The sequence below is a fragment of the Nesoenas mayeri genome (genome assembly GCF_963082525.1).
Source record: "Nesoenas mayeri genome assembly, chromosome: Z".
NCBI lineage: Eukaryota > Metazoa > Chordata > Aves > Columbiformes > Columbidae > Nesoenas > Nesoenas mayeri.
Window position 1 is genome coordinate 43,176,475 of NC_137542.1, and position 15,908 is coordinate 43,192,382.

Here is a 15,908-nt window from a genome sequence, read left to right on the forward strand (position 1 = left end):
CTCAGTTGTCAGGCCCCTTTTAAGTCACAAAACAACAACCAGAACCCAAGGGAATGGCAGGAAGATGTGCCAAGGGAGGTTTAGGTTGGACATTAGGAAAAGGTTCTTCCCCCAGAGGGTGGTGGAGCACTGGAACAGGCTCCCCAGGGAGGTGTCACAGCCTCAAGCCTGACAGTGTTCAAGAAGAGACTGGACACACCCTCAGACACATGGTGTGAACTGTGGAGCTGTCATATGCTGGTACAGGAGTATCAGCAATGATCCTTGTGGGTCCCTTCCAACTCAGGACATTCTATAATTCTATGATAATAATGGCAAATGTTCACAAATTAGAAACTCATTTAATATCTTATGATAAGCTTGAGGTTCATTTCCTCCAGCTATCTACCTGCCTCTTCCTCCCCCAACTCCTGCCCTCTGCTTTTTCCACCCTGCAGAGGTCTTACATCCTGGTTGTGCCAAGTACCAAACTGAGCAGTCACGTAGCCATGACACAACAATGGTGTTAAGAGACAGTTCCTTCCATAGGAAAGGAGAAGCAGATTATCAGTTTTCAACTTTGTTTCAATCCATTATGAGCTGTGTTTATAAAGTGTGAATTACCCAGAGCAGGTATGGAGTTTGATTACTGTAGAATTTCCTGCTTCTCCAAAATGGTGACCCATTAGTTGCTGACAGTGACAATCAGACATGCCAGATAGGTCTGTCATCTCCATGGAACTTGGTACTATGCAGTACTAAACAAGCAGGACACCTATATCCACATCAGGAATTATTCAGATTCTTCTTAGATTGAATTCACTATGAATATGTCTTTGAAATGGAAGTTTAATTTCAAAGTTGATTTAGGTGAAAAAACTGAGCTGGATTCTGGATTAACAGCAAACTCATTATCACTAGAAACTCCCACATTACTGCATTTCAAAAACAAAATCTAAATTCAAACTTTCCTACGGTGGTTTTTGTAGTATTTCTTTTTCAGATCCTTACAAAGGCAGCAATATAGGTGATAGAACATACATAAAATGTCAACATCTGGTAACAACTAAAACTGCAAAATTATTCCTTTGTTCTCTTAGAAGGAAAAATTCTTCCATGAAAAGCCACTATAACTTCCTCTAAAAACGAGCAGCAAGGGCACAAACAGTAACAGTAAGCAGTATAGGTCATCTGTTATAGTAGTTGGCTTATTTTTTTACAGCAGAACCATGCAAAATGTATTATATCCTAATCATACTGTTCTGCAGAATGAAATGAAACATTTAAATAAACTAACAATTTTATGATATCTATTTCTGGTAAGGAATTAATCATGGTAGGATGCTACTCTCTCTTGCAACTCCAAGGCAGAGAAGTTTCTGACAAAATTAACTTACTAAATGTTCTCACACATGAATATTTTGTTTATTCACAGAAAGTTCCCTAGTGCTTTTGGTTTGTTTCTTTCTTTTTAGTTCCAATATATACTATGCACCTGCCATCTTCAAACTTGCCATCAACAATAGTTTATGCACTTACAGAAATATTATTTGATCACTCTGATGACACAAGATGGTAGAGTTCAGGATCCTGAGAGGAGAGAGAAGGGCAAAGATCAAGACCACAACCCTAGGCTTCAGGAGAGCACACTTCACCTTCTTCAAACATCTCATTGGAAAAGTCCCATGGGATAAGGTCCTGGAGAGACAGAGGCCCAAGAAAGCTGGTTAATATTCAAGAATCACCTCCTCCAAGTTCAAGAGAAGTCCATCCCACTGAGCAGGAACTCATGCAAAAATGCCAGGAGGCCTGCATGGATGAACAAGGAAATCCTGGTAAAACTCAAATGCAAAAAGGAGGCATACGGAGTGGGGAAGCACAAGCAGGTAATGCGGGAGCAATACAGAGACATTGTCTAAGCATGCAGGGATGAGGTTAAGAAAGCCAATGTCCAAATGGAATTGAATCTGGCCAGGGATGTCGAAGACCAGAAGGGCTTCTGTAAGTAGAAGGGTGACAAAAGGAAGGCCGATGAAAACATGGGCCAACTGCTGAATGAGGCAGGGGACCTGGTGACACAGGACATGGAAAAGGCTGAGGTACCTCGGTCTTTACTAGCAAGACCAGCCTTCAGAATCCCAAGCTCCATGGACCAGGGGGGAATGCTGGAGCAAGGAAGATGTGCCCTTGGTGGAAGACGATCAGGTCAAGAAAGTCTTAAGCAATTGGTCACACATAAGTGCACACTCTGATGAGATGCACCCACAAGTGCTGAGGGAGTTAGCAGATGTCATTATGACGCCACTTTTGATAATCTTTGATCAATCATGGTGACTGGGAAAAGCATCCAAAGACTAAAGGAAAGCCAATGTCACTCCTATTTTTAAGAAGTACAAGAAGAAGCAGGTGTTGAACGATAGGCTGGGCGGCCTCACCTCAATCCCCATGAAGCTGATGGAGCAGCTGCTCCTGGAAATAATTTCCAGGCACATTAAGGATAAAAAAATCATCAGTAGTTGTCAGCATGGCTTCACTCTGAGCAAGGCGTGCTTGAACAACATGATCAGCTTCTACAGTGGCATGGTAGATGAAAAGACATGAGTGGATATTGTCTGCCTGGGCTTCAGGAATGCCTCTAACAGCATCTCTCATGAGATTAATCTAAGGAAGCTCCTGATGTATGAGCTCGATAAGCAAACAGTGAGGTGTACTGAAAACCAGTTGAATGGCCAGGCCCAGGGAGTAGTTATCAGTAGAAAGAAGTCTAGTTGGAGGATTACCCCAGGGGTCATTACTGGATCCACTACTGTTTCATACGTTCGTTAATGAGCTAGATACTGGAGGAGAGTGCACATTCGGCAAGTTTGCAGATGACACCAAACTGGGAGGAGAGGCTGATATACCAGAGGGTTGTGCTGCCATTCAGAAGGACCTGGATAGGATGGTGAAATGGGACTACAGGAACCTCATGAGATTCAACAATGAGAAGTATAAAGTCCTGCACCTGGGGGAGAAACAACCCCAGGCACCAGTATAGGCTTGGGGCCACCCAGCTGGGAGGCCTATTGGCAGAAAAGGACCTGGTGTCTTGGTGAACACCAAGCTGAATGGAAATGAGCAATGTGTTCTTGTCCCAGAGAAGGCTAATGGTATTCTGGCCTGCATTAGACAATGTCTTGCTAGCAGGTTGAGAGAGGTGATCCTTCTGCTCTGCTTGGCATGGGTGAGGCCACACCTGGAGTGTTGGGTCCAGTGCTGAGTTCCTCTGTCCAAGAGAAACACAGACATACTGGACAGAGTACCACAAAGGGCCACCAAGATGATGACTAGAGCATCTCTCCTAGGAGGAAAGGCTGAGAGATCTGGGACTTTTCAGCCTGGAGAAGAAAAGGTTCAGTGGGATCTCATCAATGTACGTAAGTACCTGAAGGAAGGGCGCGAAGAGGCCAGAGCTGGGCTCTTTCAATTGGTGTCCAGTGACAGGACCAAGGGGAATGGGCACAGACTGAAATGCAGGAGGTTCCCCCTGAACATCAAGGAACACTTTTTCACTGTGATGGTGACTGAGCATGGCACAGGTTGCACAGAGAGGTTGTAAAGTCTCCATCCTTGGATATATTCAACAGCCATCTGGAAATGGCCCTGGGCACCTGGCTCTAGGGACACCTATACCTCACTGGCATAAATTACTAGGTTTAAACCTGTTTAAATAAGACATAAAAAGAGATTTAGCATAACACAAAATACAGAAATATAGGAAGTTAAAGAAATTCACACAGGAAAGGAGAAAATCTACTTTAATGAACAGCAATTAGCATATTTATTTCCATTGCAGAAGGGGCAGGTATTGAAATTCAACCACATTGGTTGCACAGAGGAAGATAATTATGGGTGTTCACAGGTATTCAGCCCTGCAGGATGTGAGACAGAATCCGTACATTTTAAAAAGCATGAAAAAACCCCTGTGTTTTGCAGAGATCTCTCACTGAGGAATTAAATTATTAGAGATCTCCATGCCATCATGGTTTGACTGTTACAAATCAATACACTTTCTTCTACTTTGCACCACAGGGAAGATATCCATCATCAGAGGAGGAGAAACACAGAGATTCTGTCCATTCTTAAAACCAGCATCTCATAAGACAGAAGAGCATCATAGGCAATACTGCAACAGTTTTTTTCCTTCACGTGTAGCAGTCACCTCAACACTGCTACCATACTGGTATCATTCACAGCAGCTGACATATAATGCTACAGGCAGAGATAAATTTTCCCTGAAAAATTTAATTTATCTACTGATTTCATTGAAAGAAACTGCATGCTTATTTAGCATGGGCCAGACCTTCCACCAGATCAGTTATACCTGACAGAACATGGACTTCTCATATACCAAGCACCATGAGAGAATAATTTGCTCCTACAGGAATCAGATCACCATATGTAAAGAGAAAGAACCAGATGATGAACAGGTAGACCACCATGAGTTTAAATAACAGGAAGAAAGTATGTCTGCAAATCAGTTTAAATAAAAAGAATTGCCAAAGTCAGTAAATCAGATGACAGCAGCATCAATAACTTGCAAAAATTATGTTGTACTATGTTATGCAAGCAAAAGTGAATAAGAAATGAAAGGACAGAAAAATGAACTATCTCATGCAGATTTAGAAACGGCAAAGGACAGACCTCAGCACACCATTCTTAAGTGGGTACTTGGTCTTTTCTGCAGATGACAATAACCACTTTGGTTTCTACATTTGGCTGCAAACCCTGTCTGAACGCTCTAGCCCAGGCAGTTCAAGAAAGGATGATATCGCTGAGGTGCAATTTCAAGAACGGTAGGAACAACCCCGACTACAGTTAACAACAAGCTATATTCTACTACTTAACACCTGGAAATGGTTTCAAAGTAAGCAATCTGTGTAATTTAGATAGGATGCAAAGTGCAAAAGATTACTAAACTAGATGCATTCAGCCCTATGAAGGATAGTTCTTAATAGAAAATGAGAACAGTCTGGGCTGGGGTTATCTTGGCCTCTTGTAGATGAAAGTCAGATACCATAATGTCTTTGCAAGCTGTAGTGGTTTAACCAAGCAATAAAACCACGATAGCTGCTCACTCACCCTTCTCTCCACCCCTCCAAATAGGGGAGAGAATTGAAAGGGAAGCGAGAAACCTGGATTGAGATAAACACAGTTTAATAAAATAACAGAACACTAATACACTACTAGCAAATATATATATAAAATAGAATATAAAATAAAAGATACTCAATGCAAATTCCTCACAAACTCCATCCACACCAAGCAGCCAATCCCAGGAAACAGCAGCTGGTCCCAATAGCTGATCCCGAAGAGAGGAAAAAAAGGAAAAAAGGCAGAAAGACCCAAAGGCCTCTGCAAAGTGGCAAAAAGCCGAACTAAGCATCCCAAACAGAACTCCCCCAACTCCAACAAAAAGAGCAAAGAACACAAGAGAGAGAGGAAGACTGGAAGATCTCTCCTTAAATATGAAGCATGACGTTAATGGGATGGAATACTCTTATTGATAAGTCTGGATGTCAGTCAAGCTCTGCCCCACTCCTGCCCCCCTTCCTCAATGTTTCACACCAGTAGGCAGAGTACTCAGAATGTCCTTGGCTCTCAGACCAGAGCAATTAACACCCTAGGAAAGAGCTAATGTTTTTCTCTCTTGTTCTCAAACTAAGTCCAAATAATGACTGTGTTAGCTACAAAAAAGAAAGGTTTCTAACTGCATGAAGAAAACGAACTCATTTTCAGTCAAACCAGCATGCACGCAAATGATACATTTAGCCTTACAGTCTGCAAAGGATAGACTTTGCAAGATAGGTGCCTGCACTGTTTTGTGGGAATACTAGCTTCATCCAAACCTCTGCAAACATGGCTCAGAAGGGCACTGAAATAATTTTGGACTTATTACATAGCACAGCAATGATCTTGTATTTCTCTGTCATCACAACCATGTATCATAGTTCTGTGTTGACAATTTTAATTCCATCACTGCAACTAAATAAGTTAGTCTTTTGGAAACATTTCAAAAAGTTGCTCTGACAGATCAGAAACCAGAGATGCTGTTACAATTCTAGCAAGCACTGAAAGATCCTCACGCTTTAAAATGTATAAATGGCCTACTTTGAAAACAGGATCTCATTCCAGTTATCAGCAGATGGCCATTTTCCATAAGCGTGATGCAAATTTCTACTTTGTGATATATTACATTCTAGTGATACCCTGGTAATCTACAATATAATCCAGCAACCACCTGCTGAAGCATTTTCAAAATTCTCCAAAGGGTAGTGATGGCAATTTACAAAATTCAGCATGCAGACAACAATACTACAACCAACCAGTTTGTTTAAAAAAAGAAGCATCACCACCGCTCAAACCCCAACATCTGAAATTTGGAAGTGCTGGACTTGCAATGTTAATACAAACATAATTCAAAGCCTTTGCACTAATGTATTAAAACGGATACTACACCTGCACAATGTTTTTCCTCTGCACTGATGGGAGGCCTGCATTTATTTCCTATACCCATGTATATTAAGGTCCAATCTCTCGCTTCTGGGCTTCTTCTCCATTCTCTTCTGTTCCACAACTGTTTGTTCTATGTCCCACAGCCAGGTCTCACCCACACCCTGCTCAGCCACCCTCTGTCCCCAAAGTCACAGGTCTCCATTCTCTTCTCCCAGCACAGAGACCTTGCAGCACATTCAGCTTCCTGCCCAAGGAGCGCTCTCAGTGACTCCTGCTACCCCATCCTCCTATGCCACCTCCTCACTTCAAGTCCTAGTTCCTCCTTCCAGCCCACCTTCCAGCCTCCTTCATACCTGCCAGACAGAGTCTACTCTCCCTTGTGCCTTTTCCTGATTTCCAAGTACAGCTCCTGACCTTCACAACTTTTAATCAGAAAGCATGATCTTCAGAAGCTGTCAATGCTGGACTGGATGGGTAAGAGTGGAAATTGTCTGGAGCCAGAAAATAGCAGACATCTTCACACTCTGTCACAGGGAAGGTAGCGTAACCCAAAACCCCAGGGACCAACTGTAGTAGACTTCTACTGACCTCTGAGATAAAGCAAACTTAGGTAAATCTTCACTGCGGAAGCTTTAGCTGCAGTGGCCTAGACAAATCTTGTACTGAGTACTTGCAAACATTTTTGCCTCCTTCCCTGAATACCTTCACAAGATCAGTTAAAAGGAAAATCACATAAATCCTAATACTCTGGAAAATTCCAATTTCTATTACAAACTTGCGTGGCAGCAGAAAGAATCACCAGATGTTCTTGTATTTTTAACATGAGGAAGCTTTGTTTCACTAGCTTCAATTGTGGAAACAAATATAGCACTTCATCTGGTAATTTTGCGAAGAAATTCAGCTTATGAAAGACTGCAATTTCAATGGTCAAAGTCTTGCAAAGGCAGAATGCATCAGGAGTCTACATTAAGAAGCAAAACTAGTAGATGTCAGTGTCAATTTCACCTGAAAATATTAACCCTGTCACTGCATTACAATATAAATTTTTAAGAAAGTTTTATAATAAAAGGGAAGGCCAACCAAAATTTTTGAATTTCCTTAATGACTATACGTATTTAAACACACAAAACCAAACCTACTATTTTAACAAGAGTAAACTATTTCCACTTTATTTTGTTCAATGTCCTATATTTTAATATCAAACATTGTGTTTATTATTATGGTAGCAGCCACTAATAATTAGCTGTTCTTTACAATACCTTCTCATGCAGCTGAAAATAGTTGAACAACACAAGCACAAACAAGCAATGACACAGAGTAAAAAGCTCTTAAGATAGTAAGTAGTGCAAGTAATTCTTCAGTCATCGCACACCGATCACATTTTTCTCTGTATTTAGAAATATCTAAATTTAAAACAGAGACATCTGGGTATTGCAGAAAGAAACATCTGAACAAAGTCATGTTTAAAAATAAACACAAACTTAAACACCACAAGTATTCTGCTTCAATTTCAGGTTCACCTCTTAAAGCTAAATATTTATATACGTACTGTTTTAAAATAGGTTGTGTAATACAGGCTTGCACTGAGAGAAGTAGCTTTTTGATGTGCAGATCAAGGCAGCAGTTCACCAGCACGGAGCAGCACTCCAAACAAAAATATAGACCATGAAATGGAGAAGTGCACTGTGGATGACTTCATGTCACTGTGGAAACTGTTACCTGTTACCATGATTGCTTCCAGCTCACATAATGTATCTGTAATGACAGATTCTTAATTCTACCACAAGTCTTTGTTGACATTTGACTTTTCATTATAAATGTATTGAGATCTTTAAATGGTTGAAATAATTATTAATTATGGAGATTCAAATAAAGACCAGCAGTCCCATCACAGCTTCATCATACTAACAGTAAGAAACAATCCTTGTTTAGGGGACTTTACAGTCAAGGCAGGTGAGAAAAAAAAAAAGATGCACAGAGAAGCAGAGGAATTTACTCAAAGTCAAATGAAACAGACACAACCCACGTCCCACATAACCCTGGTGTCATCTCTGTTCTGCCACTGAGACCCCTCTTCAACCAAGATGCTGCTTTAATGTCTTAGCTGAAAAAAAATATAAAGTAATCACAAACAGTAATACTGAAAAACTGAGGGAAAATAAAAACAATTCATCTTTTTTCTCTATAATTTTAGATACCAACTACATCCTTTCAGAAACTTTCAACTTAAAAAAAAAAAAAAAAGGACAATACTCTCTAGTCAACTTTAAGATCTAGGACAAAAATGTATACATAGGTGGTATGTATCTAAGCATACAGAAAAAAACTACTTCTTTCTGTATTTCTTTAAATTTGGCAGGACTGAAAAGATTCCTAGCAATATTTTAATTTCAATGACAATTTTTGTTGTGCAATTACAACAACTGAGTTGGAATATGTAAGCCTATTTTCAGAGTTTTAACAAATATTTCTATTCATTAGAGATGGCATAAATCTGTATCTTCAGAAAACATACATAATTCATGCAGAGGGTTCACTCAGTGTTCCTGACATGAGACTGACTAATGCAGACTGTCACCAGTGTCCAAACACTATCTTTACCATCACCACGATCCCACACCAAACCTCTGTCCTTCCATCATGAAGAATCTTTGAATTCAGAGATCATCACATTTCCCGACATACTACGTAAGCTTGTATTTTATTACTAAATATAACAGAAAAGCTCAAATAGGCTTTTCCGTGCTATTAAGGAAGCAGGAAGTCCCAGAGCAAGTAAAACCTGCAACTACAAATACTATACAATGTCATAAAGAGAATAAAACTTAAGTATGAAGAAAAAAACAGAAGTGACAAGGACTCACTTCCTTTTCGAATATACATCAAACTGCTCAGAGCTCCAGAACAAAAACACCTCAGTATACCCTGCCATAGCTGTCCAATCCCATTATTAAGCCCCTCTCTCTGCCTCTCTTCATACACACACACAGTATAGATGCTTCTGTCTTTGCAAACATTAGCAAACACTAGTGCAAACGCTATCCAGGGGCAAGTCCATTCAAGTTTCCCATTTAAATATTTTATTTAAATTAGGACAGACACATCAGTGTAACTGAGACACACAATAACCCTTTAAATTCTGTAATTATATTTCATATTTACCACCTCAACACCCCTCAAGACAACAGTATGGGAAAATGCCAGGTGTGCAAGGTTGACTAGTACTTCGCAAAGCTGATTTGATCCAGGAAAAAAGGAAAGGGTTCACCCAAAGAAGATTTGCAAACTCTAACTCAGCACTTCTGAAACAATAAAGCTGAGAACATTCTTACAAGGCTACAGGTACAGCTGTTATTGCTACCAACAGATGAAAGCTTTTTCCAGATCTCCACCAGAATCCGTTTAAGAAAGTTTCTCTTTAAGATACTTTGATCTAAGCATACTGGGTTGCTGTGCTCACTTTTCTAAGACTTGAGCACTTCACAAACACTGTTCAGCTTTTTTGTTTGTCTACTGTTACCAAATACATGAGTTACACAACTTTTTCAACATTAAAATAATTTAAAAACACGCCATGTATTATTTGATAACCACATTCCGTTCTGTTTTATTGCAAGGCTGCAATATTTTAAAAGATTAACAATAAGGATTTATTAGGCTTCCTAAAACATCTCCTGATCAGGGAAAACATATACCTTCTCCAGTGGCAAGACACAGTATACTCTTCTACATTAGAAGCTGCATATACCTTTGACACTGATGGCCAAGGTCATCTCCAGTTGCAGAGATTGGAACTGCAGTAGGAAATGTTGTGTATCTGCTCAGAAATACTGGGAGTATGCTGGCATGCTTGTTACGTGGCTAGAGACCATCCAGGGAGCAGATGTTATATTAGGGTGACATTTACTTTCTGATTATCTTAATGAGAAGACTCCCAAACCCAGAAAGATGAAACAAGTGTTTGAGATTTAATCCGAGCCTTGAATGCATACAAAACCTGCTCCCCATTCCATTTGTGCTATTTCCTCACACGTATGTACAGTGTGAGCACAAGCTAACGCTTGTTCCAAAAGAACAGAGACACACATGGGAAAGCACCTCAGGGTGGGGATTGCCACCTTGCAAGGGAGGCTTAGCCTAATACCCCGCTCTTCTGCTGGTTACCCACCTCACCCCGCAGCTCCCCTCAGACTTACTCACTGGCCTCATGTATACAACTTCAAGTCACGCAGCCCCTTTATTTCTGTAATTCTTCTTCTGCATATTTTTTTCCTCAAGGAGTAATTTCTAAGTGGAGCAGCAGTGGAACACAAATCTTAAAAGAAAGTGTGACATTGTCCTACTGTAAAATTACCAAAACACCCCACAATTTAAGCCTTTCAAATGTGGCCCTCTCTTTACTAATTCACATCTGCTATTACAGACAAGATTTTGGTGAAACTCTTAGTATTCTGCTTCCTACACAAACACATACTTCAAATCCTATCTTTCCTTCCCCTCCCCAAAATTCTAAATACTCCGTTGTTAAAATTAAAAAAAAGTTACTAGTTTTTCCAAGACAAATAACCCATCTGTTCATTCCAGTCAATGTAAAGGGTTAAAGAATATGTAGCTGTATCTAATGCTGCAAGCCACAACATTCACATTCAAAGCACTTGACTTCCAAGCAAAAAGAGAGAAGGAGGAGGTATAAAGGATGCATGAAAGCAGCATGGTATCTTCTAATTTTGCTGTGCAGTAAATAATATATCCTTTTTAGAAGTTATACACCACCAGCTTATACAGCAAGTGCTTAAAGAACACAATAAACAATCATATTATGCAAATCATCTGCACCTAAAGTGCTGAATGTATTGCAATACTATAATACAAGCCCTTATGCCACAACAAAGTCTCTTAGGCACATTCTTACAATCAGCAAATTCATAACGCTCACTTTAATGAAAATTATATCTGAGAACATAATTTGGGTCTTAATCCAAGGATTTAATTTAAACATACAACAGAGAAAAATATCATTAAGCTCAGTATTTATATTTCTTTCATGTTCCTACACTACTAATTTAAACTGTCCCAGAATTAGGCATGGGCATAACTGCTGACTGCACTTAACCCATTAGGTGTACTAGGTCGGACCACAGATCTCCCTGCCCTAGCACACCATCTCAGCTGTGGGTGGCCAGGGCCACATATAAGAATGAGCTCGTATGTAGCGATAGTTCCCCGGAATGCTGAGGCTTAAAGCCACCTGAGGCTCAGGGACTTGCTGAGTCAAAAGCAGTGTCTTTGAATTTGGAAGAAGAAGCAGCAAATATAGATTAGACAACCCAGCTCCTTCTAGATGAACATGAACACCTCTTTCTGCAGAAAAAAATGAATTAATATCTACAAAGCGTATAAATTCTGTGATAAATGTTCATATTTAACTATGTAAAAACAGTGTGTAATTGCCATTTCTGTGCACCAAACTATTTACCTATACATGTTTTCAGTAGCGTTCACAATGATGGCTTTAAAAATATGCCTTGTGATTACGTTAAAGGTTTACAATACTGTATGACTAAAAATTGAAGGCATCCAAGGAGCACTTACCTAATTCGGGTGTCATGTATTGCATACAAATCACATCCTTCCTTGATGAAGCCTTAAAATGCAAACTCTGCAAATCATGTTGAGCCACAATATTGACAGGCAAAGGCTCGTTTTGTAAGTTGAACTGTGTTTGGCTGGACACTATTACTTATTTACAGAGGTACCAGAGGCTGCCGTACATTCTCACAGAGTACAGCAACAGCCATCTGTGAATTCTACATTTTTTTAGATTTGCATCTCTTTATGTATTATATATTAAAAAAACCCCTAAATTAAGACCACCACCAAGCAAACCTTGCTATGTAAGAACAATGCTGCTTCTACCGCTCTGCAGATACAGCACACTGAATCTACCACACAAACAGCACATTGGCTGATCTTTCTTTCTTTGGACAGAAGAAAAAGAAAGTTGAGGGGAGAAAAAAAAAAGAATAAATGGGGTAACATGTATCAATAAACAACAGCTTGAACTCTGGAGCTAGGGAACCATAGCACATGGGTTTTGTGAAGTCTGACTGACCTATAATGGAAATCAGACTCTTTTTTCTGCTTTCTGCATGACCTTTGGATGTGGGCAGCAGGAGTAAATAAAAGACTATCAAGATCTCTGTTTACTTGGATGAGAGTTTAGGAATAGCAAACACCAACCCCACACAAGTTTCTGCAATCACACTGTGTCTTGAAAAAAAATGTATGCCTTAATTTTTGCCCATTTCCCAAAGAGGGATGTCAAGAAGAAAGTTTCAATACAAACTGAATGAGTTGCAATAAATTCACTTTCTATTTTGTCTAATGCATCCATTCAAGAATGCATTTACTATATCTTCAGGGCTTTGTAATGTTCCTGTTTATTTTAATAACAGTAGTTTCATGCCTAGAGCTCTGTGGACTGAGATAAGAGTTCAAAGCACCTACATCGAAACCCACTGTCCATCAAGTGAATCATATTCTTTCTTGGTCTGTTGTCATATCTGCCATTCAGACATATACACTGGTAGCAGCGCAGTGTAAAGTGAAAATCTGAGCTGACTGTAGAGATAAAGGTGCAAGTGAAAACACTCTAAGAAAGGAGTCATTTAATCAAATTCCCACTGTAGCCAGTTCAAAATTCTTCCATTGTTTAGGTGAACACAATGCTACTGTATTTCATTGATCAAAAATAAACATGGCATACAGAAGATACGTCCAGAAAGGAAGGGAAAAGGGAAAAGCATGACGAAGAGGTGTGAAACATTTATAAACCAAATATACAGCCTTTACTTTTCTGTCTTCAATTACAGCAAACAGTACCAGTCACCAATAGGAAAAGGCCTAATTTGAGTATACAAATTAGAGGGAGTTGGTTCAGTAACAGAAATTAGAGGAGAGCAACTAACTGCATCTCAGAGTACTTATGCATCTTTTCCCCTATGGGAGATGGAATATGATGCTTCTGTAAGGCCTCCATGTTTAATTCAAAACACACTGTTTTATCCAAGACCAATGCTGAAGCTGATCCTGCCTTTTGAGAGACACAGGCTAAAGCACACAGTCACGCAAGCTGCTCAATGTATGAAGATGAAGACTAGCAGCAAAGAAATTATGATTAGCAGCTCGGGAAAGTTACAAGGGTAAGATCATCCCTGGTATGTCTGAAGTCAGAAAGAGGCCTATTTCTAACTTACCTGTAGCACCAGAGTACAAATGTAAATTAAGTATTAAAGTAAGCTTGCTGGAAAAAAACAGACCAAAAAAACCCCAAACCAAACAAAAATGCTACACAGTGCACAGTCACAGACTGCTTTCAATACTTCCCTTGTTAAAACATCAGAAAAAAAAGGTATTTTTTACAACAAAAGTACAACTTACAACTTGGTGGATGTGTGAACTTGAATACATAATATTTCAAGGTACCAGTGCTACCAGTAAATACTGCCTGCTCCAAATAATGAACCAAGTATCAAGTCTTAGTGACACTCCATGTTTTATATGATCCTGAACAGCCTTGAAAATTATGTGTTGTGGGGACAGAGAACAGTGATCATCAGGCCATCAATACAACTGTAGCCACAAACACTGTGGCAGACTCCTACCGAAAGTAACCTTGGCTTTTATGTCGATTTTATGAACTCCATTTATGCTGCATTGCAGCTACACAGTTTCTAACCATTCATTTGAAAAAGTAACACAGATTAGATGAAACTGACCTCTTTTGTACTTAAAGGGGAGGAACGCACGAAACGCCTGTCACAAGAACTGCCCAGTCACAAACCTACTGTTCCTCCTTCATGGCAGGGTACTGCACTTTCTTAGATCTCACACATATACTCTGCTTCACCCTACACTGTTGTTCTCTTCACTAGTCTACTGATTTATTTCCCACTATAAACGTCAGCTTCTCCTTTCTGTGTGCAATTAATTCCATAAATTAACTCTCTCATTCTGCCAAGTATACCCTATCTAACATTCCTAAGAAAAAAAAGAAAAAAAACAAACAAAAAAACCCCAAACAACTAAAAACCAAACAAATATATAAAGTAAACAAAGGATATATTACAGTAAAAAGTGTAGCAAAGAAATGGGTAAAAGGGAAAGAAAAGCATTTCAGTTAAACTGGGACAATACAAACCGCAGATTCCATTTTTTACAACATGACCTTAATCAAATGCTTGGAATTTCTTAGCATAACTAAATTAGCAGTTCTCAGTAAAGCTCATAAGGATAACATATCTAAGACATTTCAGTAACTGCCAAAATATGCCACTTGTAACACATTTATTCAGCATTTGCATAAAATCTGATATGGCTTTTCTTTCAAATTTATTAAAAAACCCCACACAATTGTGTTATACAAAAACCAAACACACCCACAACTGTAAGAAGTAACAGCTTTTATGGCTTCAAATGCAAAAGCAGAAAGTTTTCCATAGCTTGTTTTCTTTCAGGCAAGGAAGGAAACTAACCTAATTCATCTAACCTAAAGAAACATCACCTTGGCTAAATACAAACAAACACACACAACTTCTGCCAGTGTTGCAGTGTCCTACCAAGAAATACTTGTCATCTTCCACTCACCCCAATTCCCTCCTAAATTAGTCACCATCTGCTTAATCTCAGCTGAGATCTCCATATTTCACCTACTGCAAAGATGAATGTTGGGAAGCCAGGGAATCTCTGCTGCAGGATAACAGAAAAAAAAAAAAAAAGTCTCCACATAATTACAATTATTTGCTTTTCACCACTTGTTCAGAGTAAAGCAGCAAGTCATTCAGGTCATTTCCTGACTGGCACAGCAAGTTATAGCAAGACACGCATTCTATTAATTTTTAATTGCATTGCTTGCAGACTGAAAACCCAAAAGGGGAGCGTTTCTTTTTAAAGCATAAAGAAGGGCACTGAAACTGCTTACCTCACTCAGCTCTGCAGGGGAGTCGTTTCCATATTTCATAGCAACTCCAGAATTCATGATTAGACTTCTCAAGGCTTGATGATTTCTGCAGATTTTAATGCTTAGAAGCTTTTTTCAACTGATTCAATACTTTCTTCTCAAAAATTTTTCCGTCTTACACATTTTGCTCTAGACAGCCATTTTTACCCCACATCAATAGTTTAAATTAATGATGCAAGATCTTCTCAAAGAGCCAAACCCGTGTTGACTTCACAGACAATCCATTGCTGTGAGAGACTTGTTAATACCAAGAAGTGCTCGGAGAACGCAGGGAAGGAACTGCTTGCCAGGATCCCAGGGCTGTCTTAGTCCATCTGCAAGGCGTGCTTCTTCTCTGCTGTCTGTTTAATGCTGCTCTCTTCCACAACTCTGTTTAAGGACATCTCCCAGTGCTGCGTAATGTACTTAGAAAAAT

The 15,908-nt window shown here is 39.5% G+C and overlaps 1 protein-coding gene across 2 annotated transcripts in view; it reads right to left on the reverse strand.

The window, feature by feature from the left end:
- Positions 1-15,908, reverse strand: part of MCC (MCC regulator of WNT signaling pathway) — a gene marked incomplete at both ends in the record, with an annotated part of 199,321 nt that overhangs the window by 137,314 nt on the left and 46,099 nt on the right. The window contains one exon of one of the 2 annotated variants that reach the window (XM_080362880.1): positions 15,455-15,511. The exons of the other annotated variant lie outside the window; for it this stretch is intronic. Coding sequence (XP_080219006.1) covers positions 15,455-15,511 — 57 coding nt within the window. Of the gene's footprint in view, positions 1-15,454; positions 15,512-15,908 lie in introns of those variants that run through there. 2 annotated transcript variants of the gene reach the window in all.